At 46.5% G+C, this 11,363-nt stretch overlaps 1 protein-coding gene across 1 annotated transcript; it reads left to right on the top strand.

Moving 5' to 3' along the window:
* Window positions 1-5,014: 5,014 nt before the first annotated feature.
* LOC140528532 (keratin, type I cytoskeletal 14-like) lies at window positions 5,015-10,831 on the top strand. Its single transcript, XM_072646434.1, has 8 exons — window positions 5,015-5,636; window positions 7,088-7,170; window positions 7,851-8,007; window positions 8,648-8,809; window positions 8,917-9,042; window positions 9,158-9,378; window positions 9,506-9,549; window positions 10,543-10,831. The coding sequence occupies exons 1-8, from the start codon at window positions 5,100-5,102 to the stop codon at window positions 10,638-10,640; spliced, it is 1,428 nt and encodes a 475-aa protein (XP_072502535.1). The 5' UTR covers window positions 5,015-5,099; the 3' UTR covers window positions 10,641-10,831.
* Window positions 10,832-11,363: the final 532 nt, after the last annotated feature.

Below are 11,363 nucleotides of genomic sequence, written 5' to 3'. Positions count from 1 at the left end.
AAGCCCTTAAGTATCTTTGCCAAGAAAACTCCAGATGGGGCCAAGGAGAGTTGGACACTACTGAAAAATGACTGAAAAACAACAATATGGCTATTAAATGTTTGAGACTGAATTTGAACTTGTCTTCCTGCTGCAAGTACTGCATTCTATTCACTGTGCCACCAATTTTAACTGTTAACAGTTGTAAGGATGAGGAAAAGCTTTAAGCAGAAGGCAGACCATGGAGAGCCAGAGCTGAGAGGGAAGTGCCTTCCAGTCATCAGGGTAGGCAGCCAGCGCTGTCTTACCTGAAGCATGGAGTAAATGACTTGCTAATGATCTGGAGCATGTCACTGGCAGAACCCAGGTTTTCCTGATGTCAAGGTCAGCCCCTCTATCCACCAGAGTTATACCCCATCCTGAGGGGGCAGCTAGTGGTGCAGTGGATAGAGCACCAGTGCAAGAGTCAGGAGGACCTGAGTTCAAATCTCACTTCAGACACTTGACACTCACTAGCTATGTGACTTTGGGCAAGTCACTTAACCCCAATTGCCTCATCCTGGGTCATCTCCAGTCATCCTGATGAATAGGTCACTGGATTCAGATGGCTCTAGAGGAGAAGTGAAGCTGGTGACCTACACAGCCCTCCCTCACTCAAAACAAAGTCAAGTGCAAGTCATGTCATTACTTTTCTGACACTATGGTCTTCTTTGGCAACAAAGGATGAACACATACCCCATCTTGAGGGAGGTACCCCACTGGTACATCCCATTTTACAGATGAGGAAATGGAGGCTTGGACAGAGAAAGTGACTTGCCTAATGAAAAATGATAGAAACAGGATTTCGACCCCTGCCTTCTCTGCTATGACCCATTACTCTCATGATCACTTATGTGACCCTGTGCTAGGCATTGAGTCAATTAAAAAACAAACAAAAGAAAGATTCAGGTATTTTTGATTTGCTTGGGAAGAAAAAAATCAGATTAAATCAAATTCTAATGACCATGTAATCCAAGTCTGTTATGTTACAATAGAAGAGGAAAAACAATCATATAGGTAAGCGTGCTAATGATTGCTAGTTATTTATAAAGCCCTGTGTCAGGTGCAGAGAGGGGTATACAGATAGAGGGATAATAGAGACACATGAAGCAATTAGGTAATGATGTCATGTTGAATGACTGTAGGATTATAGGATTTAGTATTGCATGGGCCTTTAGAGATCATTAGTCTAACTCCTTTTTACAAATGAGGAAACTGAGGCCCAGAGAAGCTGAGAAGCTGAGTGACTTCCTTACCCAAGGTCTCACAGGTAGGAAGTGTCCTCGGTCTCCAGATCCATCATCTTTTCTGTTGTACTTCATTGCCTCTGTTCTGGTTGAAGAACAGTGAGAGGCAATGTTGGCTAGTTCAAGTGAGGTCAGAGTGCAGAGGGTCCTGAATGCTAGGCTGAGCTTGGATTTTATCTTGCAGGTACTGGAGAGCCCCTGAAGGCTATTAAACAGGGGAGTGACATGAAGCCAGACTGAGACTGGTGTTTTTCTTTTCATTGTGTCTTCCTGGGCACCCAGCATAAGTCGTTGCCCACAGAGGGCACTTAATTTGACAGGGAGGGGAAGCAAACATAACCAAGAATCCTCAGGGTTTGGATGGATGCTTCCCTGTTCTTTATTGTCTTGGGCTGCATTCCTGGTTCTTCCTTACGCCCTACTTATTTGGCTACTTCCCATTGTTGACCTAAGAAAAGCTGACATAAACTTAGGGCTCCTTCTGGGCCTTGTCCTAGAAGAGCACAGTTACATGACTGAAGCAAGTAGGAGTTTCACTCTGTGTAGAGGTTATGTGAGAGAACACGGTGTGGCAAGACCAATGGGCAACTGCATTTCCCAAGCTATGAGGGAACACAGTAACCCATGAGAGGTCAGAGGCCTGACTCTTTTACTTTAGTCTTGCTCTATGACCTTTGCCTCAATCCTTTCCCTCCCTGTTGTGGCAGAAGATATAGATTTAGAGTCAGAGAACCTGGGATCCCTGTGTAACCTTTGGCAAATCATAACCTCTCTGGGCTTGGGTTCTTGCCTCTTTAAAATAAAGGGATTAGACTTTATGTCTTCAAAGAAGTTTTCTAATTGTAAATCTATGATGCTATGTTTTTCCCATTGGACTAGAGGCTTCCAGAGGGCAGGGAAACTGTGTCTCTCACACTCAGCTGGGAGTGCCTTGAAGGTAGAGACCATGTCTCCTCTTTCCTCCAGATTTTCCTCCCAAACTGTGCCCCAGTCCTAACATTCATTGCCTTCTCCCTACTCGTGTTGTTTGCCAAATTGTGCCCTCTCTACTCGTCTGGCTGGTCTGACTCTGGTTGGCAGTTGAGAACATACCAAACTTAACAGTACCTCCCACAGTCCCCTTGTCTCCCGCCCTTCCACAGAGGCAAGCTGGAGAGAAAGAATCACTTCATTATTATTCCAGACTGGAGACAGTTGCACTTCCCAGGAGAAAGTGATGAACTGAGCACACTGACATTCCTACCAGATTCTGCACTCAGAGATTGAATGCTAGGGGAACCGAGACTTTGGAGGAGCGTCACTCTAACAACTGGAACTTCTTTAGCCAGAGGTGGCTGTTTTGGGGATACGGATCATTTGGGTTCCAGGTCTAAGTTTTGTTTGGGTATAATCATTGGGATCAATGCCAGGGGTCCAGGGCCTGAAGACTGTGCCTGTAGTCTGTTTTTGGAGCAATGCCTTGGGTCTGTTTTGGAGTCTGGTGCCTGGTGTCTGTTTCAAGGTTGAGTGTCTGAGGTCTGTCCTCGAATCCTTTACCCTCTTTTAGGGGTCTGTTTTTGGACTTAGTGCCTGAGATCTCTTACTGGACTTAGTGCCTTAGGACTATTCTTGGGTTCTGCATCCATGCATGTGCCCTCAGTTTCCTTTCTACATAGTATTTCCCCCCAGTGAGCCTGGGCCTCTGGAAGCCAAAGAGGCAACATCTCCCAGCAGAAGTTGTTTCTTAGCCAAAAGCCCAGGTGTTTTTCAGTGGGGGAAATTGCTGAGCTGGGCCTGGGGGTGGGGGATCTATTTTTTGGCAGAAGATCAAATGCCTCTGTCAGTGAAGGGTGGGGTGGGGCAGGACGCCCAGGTTACTCACATCCTCCCAAACCCTAAGCGCCTGCAGAATTGGGGGACTAGCTCCATAGACTTGGGCTGAGGCCTCAGCTTCTCCTTTCTGAGTTCTTAAACCTAAGCAAAGGAGAGGTGGGTTTCCAGGGATTAGGATCATTGCACTCCCCCACCCCCTTCAGTGTGCTTATGAGATCGAATGGGGGAGGTGGTTGTTGGTGGGATAAAAAGAAGGGAGTTATATCCTTCCCTTTGCAAATGGTTGATCCCAGGAAGATTCAGTACAGCCTTTGAGCAGGGACTGTGCTGTTGGGGCCTGTCTGGGGAAATGGGAAGTTGCTGACAGCCCCAGACACGACCACATTCCTCTCAACATGCCTGCCAGGGACCCTAAGACTCAAGAACTGAGGGAGTGGAGGAGGGAGGAAAGAGACAATGCTGGAGGCCCTGGGGGAGAGCAAAGGAGAGGACTGGCTGGAGGGGTCGTACCTAGCTGCTTTCCATTCTATGGCTATGAGAATCTGGATTTAGAAGAGTCCAAGAAAGAAATGCTTTATCACCAACTCCTGGGCCACTGCCCTGATTTCTGTGGCACAAGCACTACATTGAAATTATCCAGCCATGGTAATGACTGGATACCACTTAACACCTTCTAAGTCTCCAGGCTCCCCAAAGGACCCAGCCTTTATTCATTGCTTACTCCTTCTGTATAGTCCTAGCCCTTTTCTCAGGTGCTCTGGACTACCATCATTTCCTTGGCCTCAAACACAGAGGTCTGTGCTTTCTACTTATCTATATGGTCTATGGGAATTGGATCAAGGCATAATAAGCTAATCTGATAGCATTTCTGGGTTTGCCCTCTCCCACCTTAGGGTTAAAGGCAACAGTGCTTTAGTGGGAGATGAGAGATCAGTAAGTAAATAGTGTCTCTAGGGCCAAGAGAAAACAAACTGAGACTCTGCCTAAAATAGGCTGTTCTATCTTCAGTCAAGTGCTCTCTGGGCCTCAGTTTCCATACTTGGGGCTAACAGTCTTTCCGCCTGCCTCAATTTTCCCTAAAATACGGAGGTCACATGAAATCAAAGTGGGGTGAATCTGGAGGTGCTACTCATTTATGCTCCTGGACTGGACGACTACCATGGGAATGTCCCTTTAAACGCAATAAGACCATGGAAGAAGCCATGAGGGACCAGAACAGAAATGGAGGCACAATGTCATACTAAAGGGCAGAGATCCCAGGGACTCATTGCTGTTGCTCTCTCCCCCTGAAGAAAAGAGCCTGTAGGTCAGCCCCAAAGCCCATGGACACAAACTCCACTGGTCAAAGGGAGAGTCCCTGGATGAATGAACCAATCACTCCTCCTGGGGGGAAAGAGAGACTGGTCTCTGAAGGACCTAAGGATGGATGTAATGCCCATTCTCTGGACCTCAGAGAAGACATAAGACACAGATTAGGTTCGCACACTTAGGTTCACAGACCTAAGCAGACTTTAGAGACCCATGTAGTTAATTGGAAAATGACAGGTCATTATCTTTATAAGTAGGTCTAGTTGCTGTCTCATTCCCCCTGGGATATGGAACTGGATTCAGGTTCAAGAATTCTTCTGGATTTCCAGGAGTGATGGGAAAGTATAGCCTATAGCCCTGTACTTCCCCAAGGTGAATCACACCTGGTGGGGTAAGAAAGCCAAAAAAAAACCAACCCCAAACCCAAAACTACCCCACCCCCCAAACCACTCCAAACTAGCAGTGAGTTTCCAGAAAAGTATGACAGAGACATAAAAGAGGCGGGGCAGTTAAGTGATCCTGTTGGCGCAGACCTGGGGCTGGGGTGGGGAGGTGGGTTTGGCAGCCAAAGGGAATGGAAAGTGCCCAGCTCCACCCTCCTGTGAACCTATAAAGAAAAGACCCAGGGTCTCTGAGGCAGCAGCTCTCATCCTCTCTGAGCACCTTCTCTGAGCTATCTGTTTCTCTGAACATCTCATACACTCTCTTGACACCATGACTTCCTGCAGCAGACAGTTCACCTCTTCCAGTTCCATGAAGGGTTCTTGTGGACTTGGAGGTGGCTCCAGCCGTATCTCCATGCTGGGTGGTGGCTCCTGTAGGGCCCCTAGTGCCTATGGGGGTTCAGGCTTTGGAGGCATGTCAGTCACAACCTCCCGCTTCTCTTCTGGGGGAGGCTATGGCCTGGGAGGAGGTTACGGTGGGGGCTTCAGTAGCAGCAGCAGCTTTGGAGGGGGCCTGGGCAGTGGCTTTGGTGGAGGCTATGGAGGTGGAGCTGGCTTTGGTGGGGGCCTTGGTGGTGGTTTTGGTGGTGGCTATGGTGGTATGGATGGCCTCCTGGCTGGTGGGGAGAAGGTGACTATGCAGAACCTCAATGACCGTCTGGCCAGTTACCTGGACAAGGTGAGGGCCCTGGAGGAGGCCAACACTGACCTGGAAGTGAAGATCAGAGACTGGTACCAGAGGCAGAGGCCGACTGAAGAGAGAGACTACAGCCCTTACTTTAAGACCATTGAGGATCTCAGGAACAAGGTAGGCCCCAGGCAGAGGATAATCAGAACAGGGTATCCTATACTTGATCCCTTTGGGAGCTTCAAACTTGGGTCACGCTCAACTCTGGAGTTTTAGCTGAGATGGCTTTTGTTTAGCTTAGGAATCAAGCCACCCAAAACTTGATCAATTCCTGGTACATTAGGAGGGCTCATATGGTAGTGAAAATAGTGTTGGATTTGTATTCAGATGACCTGGCTTCAAATCCTGGCTTGGCTACTTCTACTTGTGTGACTTTGAGCAAGCCACTTCAAATCTATGAGCCTCGGTTTACCCATCTGTAAATTGAGAAGGTTGGGCTTGATGACCTCTATGGTCTCTTTCAGCTCTAAATCTATTAACAAAAACTTGCCTCCTTTCTGCTGGAGTATCTTGTAAAGAGGAAAAGAGGCTGGAACCAGAAGAAGAGTAGAGAGGAACTTATAGAGTTCCTCTGTTTTATTCTCTGCCATATCAAAGGAATCGGGGAGTAACGGGATCAAGAGAGAGACGCCTAAATTGCTCATTTGTTCATTCAGTTAATCTGGCAGGCACTGCCCAAAGTCTTGGCACTTTGCACCAATAGGCACACATAGTACCAAGAGCGCCATCTCTTAGATCTGGTGAGGAGACAGAGGTGAACCGCAGACAGCAGCAAAAAGAGCTGCCCATTCCCCTCCCCTCCCCCACTTCCCTCTTCCCTGTGGGGCCCCTTCCCCCGCATTCCACCCACCCTAGCCCTACCCTGTCTGTCCCAACTCTGTGGAATCCTTTGAGGCTTAGGTTTCCCTGTAGGACTTGGCTCTGTGTATGTGTGTGTGTGCGTGTGTGTGTGTGTGTGTGTGTGTGTGTGTGTATACACATGTGCATGATGGTGGTGGTGGGAGAGGTTTGAGTCCCCTGTTACCTCTTCCAAAGCTTAGGAGCAACAGTTGCCATCCAAGTTTTGCTTAGTTTTCTTCTGGCCCTCCCTTCTCTCCTTGAAGACTCTCCCCAAATGGGGTCTCTTCTCTAAGTCTGTTGCATACTCTTCTTCACCTCTCCCCAGGCCTGGATTCAATACAATTAAATTTAATGCAGCAAGCACTTATTAATTACCTACTGTGTGCCAGACACTATGATAGACCTCAAAGACACAAAAACAAACAAATAAACCCAGAAACAGTCCCTGTCCTCAAGGAGTTTATATTCTGTTTGGAATGGTTGGTTTCAGCAGTGAAATCTCTTATTCACAACCCAGGCTCAGTTCACTTGGAAAATGAGGAAGTGAAGGCCACCAAGTCCTGAAACAATAGGCAGAATTGGCTTGCCTGGAAAATTGCCTTTGGTCCTTCATGGTGTAGGCCCTAGGAAATTTTGGATGAGGAAGGGAAAACTTTGGCAAGATACATGAAGAGATGTGTGTGGACTATAGTGCTGACCTCTATGAATGTGTGATTTGGTCTCTGTACCAGATATCTGAAGCCCGTGTAGACAATGCCAGAATTCTCCTGCAAATTGACAATGCCCGCCTGGCTGCTGATGACTTCAGGACCAAGTAAGTCCATCGATAATAAACATGGAAAATCCACCTTTATCACAGTAGAAGCTCTAAATTCTGTAGAGGCAGAAGACTGTAAATTCCATGACAGAAAAGATTCATATTATCTTTGTATATACCCCAAACCTAACTGAGATGAATAAACTCCCCACTCTTGAGAGTCTTTGTGGAAGTGGGATAATTATTTTCAGGGGCCTGGGTTTAAGTTACCTCTGGCACATACTGGCTGTGTGACCCAGGGCAAATCACTTAACCTCTGAATATTCTAAGAAACTCTCTAAGACCATAAATTACAGAGAAGGTGCCTATCTGCATTAGTAGAGAGGCTCCTCACTTGGGAGTTCCTGTATCATTGAAATCACAGGTACAGTCCATATCCTTATCCCTTTCAAGAGAGAAAAATCAAGAATTTGGTTAAAGTTGTAGCTGCCACAGAACCTCCCAACTCAGGTAGTTATTATCACCTAGGTTTCACTGAGTGGCACCCAGACTTGCCTGAACTATCAATAGGCATCTTTATCCACCCACTCCCATTTCTAGGTTGATGATTCATTCCCTAACCATTTGCCATGAGGAGCCCAAGGATGGGAATGCTAGAGTATTGGAAGGAATAGGGGACAATGTACACACTGTGGCTAGGTGAGAGGTTTCATTGCTTCTTTCTTGGACCACCACAGGTATGAGACTGAGCTGAACCTGCGTCTCAGTGTGGAGGCTGACATCAATGGCCTACGCAGAGTGCTGGATGAGTTGACCCTGTCCAGGGCTGACCTGGAGATGCAGATTGAGAACCTGAAGGAGGAGCTGGCCTACCTCAAGAAGAACCATGAGGAGGTGAGAGTCAAGGACATAAGAAGGCAGCTAGCTGCAGGGAATCCTCAAATCAGCCTGCTGCCACTTCAAGATAATTTTTCTTACTTCATTCTTGTATAAACATGAGGAAGAACTATTAATCATTAAGATTCTCTGAGCGGGGATAACTAGATAGAGCACCGGCCCGAATGTCAGGAGGACTTGAGCTGGTATCCAGCCTCAGATATTTACTAGCTGTGTGACCTTGGGCAAGTCACTTGCCCTGATTACTTCAAAAGAAAGACTCCCTGAGTGGCACATGATCATAGATCTAGAAAAGGGACCTCAGGAAACCATTTTATCCAACCCTCTCATTCTATATATGAGGAAACTGAGGCCTATCAAGTATAACAGACTTACTCAAGGTCATTAGGGTACCAAAAATGAAATCTGGACCCAGGATTTGAACTCAGGACTCTTAAAGAGACAATGCTCTCTCCACTGCCTCTGTTTCCATTGTCCTGCCTCTGAGTAGGTAGATTTTGAGGGAACATGAAAATTTGAGATGGTGGGAAGGAAGAAATCATGACAGAAAGATGATTGTCCGCAGACCATAAGGGAAGTTGCATTGAGAGATATCTATCTGGAGACTTGTGATTTCAGGCTGTTTCTTTATCTGTAGGAAATGAATTCTATGAGAGGCCAAGTGGGTGGAGATGTCAATGTGGAGATGGATGCAGCTCCTGGCGTGGACCTAAGCCGAACCCTGGCTGAGATGCGAGAGCAATATGAGAAGATGGCAGAAAAGAACCGAAAGGATGCTGAGGACTGGTTCTTCAGCAAGGTAGGTGGGGCTAGAGTGACTTGAGGGGAGGAGAAAAGACTCTTCCTTAAAAGGAGATCCTAACATCAGGCATGTCCTAGAGAAGCTCTCATTTTCCTTGATTTCAGACTGAAGAGCTGAACCGAGAGGTAGCCTCCAACAGCGAACTGGTGCAGAGTGGGAAGAGCGAGATCTCTGAGCTCCGACGCAGTATGCAAAGTCTTGAGATTGAACTGCAGTCACAGCTCAGCATGGTAGGTGCCTTGGGAACCTGGGTTTGAGAGTTGCAACTGGTGGGTGAATTCAGCATCTAGATGGGAGGTGAGTGGCCACCCTTGGTGACCAGACTTGTCTTTTTTCCATCCACAGAAAGCCTCCTTGGAGAACAGCTTGGAGGAGACCAAAGGTCGCTACTGTCTCCAGCTGTCACAGATCCAGGGGCTCATCACCAACGTTGAGGAGCAGCTGGCTCAGCTGCGCTGTGAGATGGAGCAGCAGAACCAAGAGTACAAGATCCTCTTGGATGTGAAGACCCGTCTGGAGCAGGAGATCGCCACCTACCGCCGCCTGCTGGAGGGAGAGGATGCCCAGTGAGTTATCCAAATCTCCCTCTTACCCCTAGGCTGGAGCTCCCATAACACATACTTGCTCATCCTTCATCCCCATTCACTCATGATACCATGTGTCTAATAGGGCTCTTTTTTCTTTTCTTTGCAGCCTTGCTTCCCAGTTTTCATCTAGCTCTCAATCCTCCAGAGATGGTAAGATGTAGTTTGGCACTAGTCCTTTTTGAAAGGATTAATTTGCTTCTTTCTAGGGGGACTTGTATTCTTTTTCTTCTCTGGAAAGGATGTCAATAAGAGCACTAATGGGGTTGGGAAACAGCTTAGGAGCATCTTAAGGCTCAGCTATGCCAAAAGACCTTCTCCTATAGTTTGATGAACCTCCATTTTGTAGGAAGGATGCCCTTCCATTTTCTGAGGCTTGGTAATCATTTAGACCTCATCTAGAAGAAGATATTATTTCCCAAATGGTCCTCTGGTGGTCAGGAAGGATGTGGCAGTTCCTTGAAAGGATCAGTGTACCAAATCATCAGCACCACGGACAGAGTGTTTTCATTCCTTCCTCCACCAAACAGAAACAAACAAACAACAAAGCCCTTTGTTAGATACTGAAAGGGGTATATTCACTGCTCTCAGGGAAAGCTGAGTCTGGTCTAAGAGATAGAATGGACAATTAGGAAACACACTTTAGTGTGCAGTACCTTTAAAAAGATGATAGAGAATTGATTTTGTCAGTGGTAGGGTAGGTTGAAGTGAGTTGAGGGAGGAAAAAAAGAGGGATGGGAATGAAACAGGAAGAAGGGAGATTAGTCAGGGGCACTAAACTTGGTTTCCCTATTTCTGATTTCCAAAGATATCTACTGGTCATTCCAAGATACCCTAGCCATTTCCCCAGAAATGGCTTCCTCTCTCCTTTAAAAAAATGTTTTATTGATGCTTTTATTTTATGTTGCTATCATTATCCAGTACTGCTCTCACCCAATAGGGCAGTTCCTTGTAACCAAGAAGTATACTTAAGTAAAATAAATCAGCACATTGTCCATTTCTGACAATCTATACTGCATTCCATATCTGTAGTCCACCACCTCCCTAGAAGGAGCGGGGGCCATGTTTCATCATCAGTCTTCGGTAGTCATGGTTGGCCACTTCTCTGATGAGCATTTCTTTACTTTTCTCTTTCCACCTCTGCAGCTTCCTCCACTAGCCGTCAGGTGTACACCAAAGTATTAGATGTCCACGATGGCAAAGTGGTATCCAGCCATGAGCAGGTCCTTCGCAGCAAGAACTGAGTTCTCCATGCTGACTAGACTAGAGAAGTCCACAGCCTGCACTCAGACATGCTTCACCCCCTGCCAGGCTGGGCAGTGGACAATGGTCACTGAGCTTCATTCACTTTCAGCTTGCCCTCCCTCATTCCCCAAGTGCTGTGCTGCCCTCTGACTTTGGGCAAACCAATAAAGCTTCTTTTTCTTGATGCAAATTCTTGCCTCTTCCTGATTATTGATAATGCTGTGAGCAGGGGGCTGGGGAAGGGCTGAAGTGATAGACAGTGAAGAGCTGAAGTGAAGGATAACCTTGGAACCATCACTTTACTGGTGTGGAAGAAAGAGCCCAGGAGGCAGGTGGTATAGGGAGGTGGAGGATTCTCCCTAGCTACATGGCACAAAGGATAGAGTGTTTAACTTGGAATCAGGAGAACCTGAGTTCAAATCTATAATTCCCCTACTTAAAAAAAAATCTTTTTATTTATTTCTTTATTTTCCAACTACATTTTAAAAAATTTGACATTTATTTTAAAAAATTTTAGTTCCAAATTCTTTCCCTTCCTCCCGCCTCTCCCGCGCCCCTTGGGAAGGAAAACAATTTGATATTGCTTATACATATGAAGCCATGCCAAACATATTTCCATATTAGCCATATTGCAAAAGAAAACACACACACGCACAAAATCCAAGAAAAATAAAGTAAAAAAAGTATGCTTTAATCTGCATTCAGAGTTCATCAATTCTCTC

Source organism: Notamacropus eugenii, chromosome 2 (assembly GCF_028372415.1).
Source record: "Notamacropus eugenii isolate mMacEug1 chromosome 2, mMacEug1.pri_v2, whole genome shotgun sequence".
In the NCBI taxonomy this organism is placed as follows: Eukaryota; Metazoa; Chordata; class Mammalia; order Diprotodontia; family Macropodidae; genus Notamacropus; species Notamacropus eugenii.
The sequence above is the reverse complement of the archived record's forward strand: the minus strand, read 5'-3'. Positions and strand labels throughout refer to the sequence as shown.

What these genes read in the sequence shown, in the direction of transcription:
- LOC140528532 (XM_072646434.1), top strand. Translation starts at nt 5,100, where the DNA reads ATGACTTCCTGCAGCAGACAGTTCACCTCTTCCAGTTCCATGAAGGGT. An exon ending in CTGGAGGGAGAGGATGCCCA is followed by an intron (nt 9,379 to 9,505) that starts GTGAGTTATCCA and finishes TTTTCTTTGCAG; the next exon opens with CCTTGCTTCCCAGTTTTCAT. An exon ending in CTCTCAATCCTCCAGAGATG is followed by an intron (nt 9,550 to 10,542) that starts GTAAGATGTAGT and finishes CCACCTCTGCAG; the next exon opens with CTTCCTCCACTAGCCGTCAG.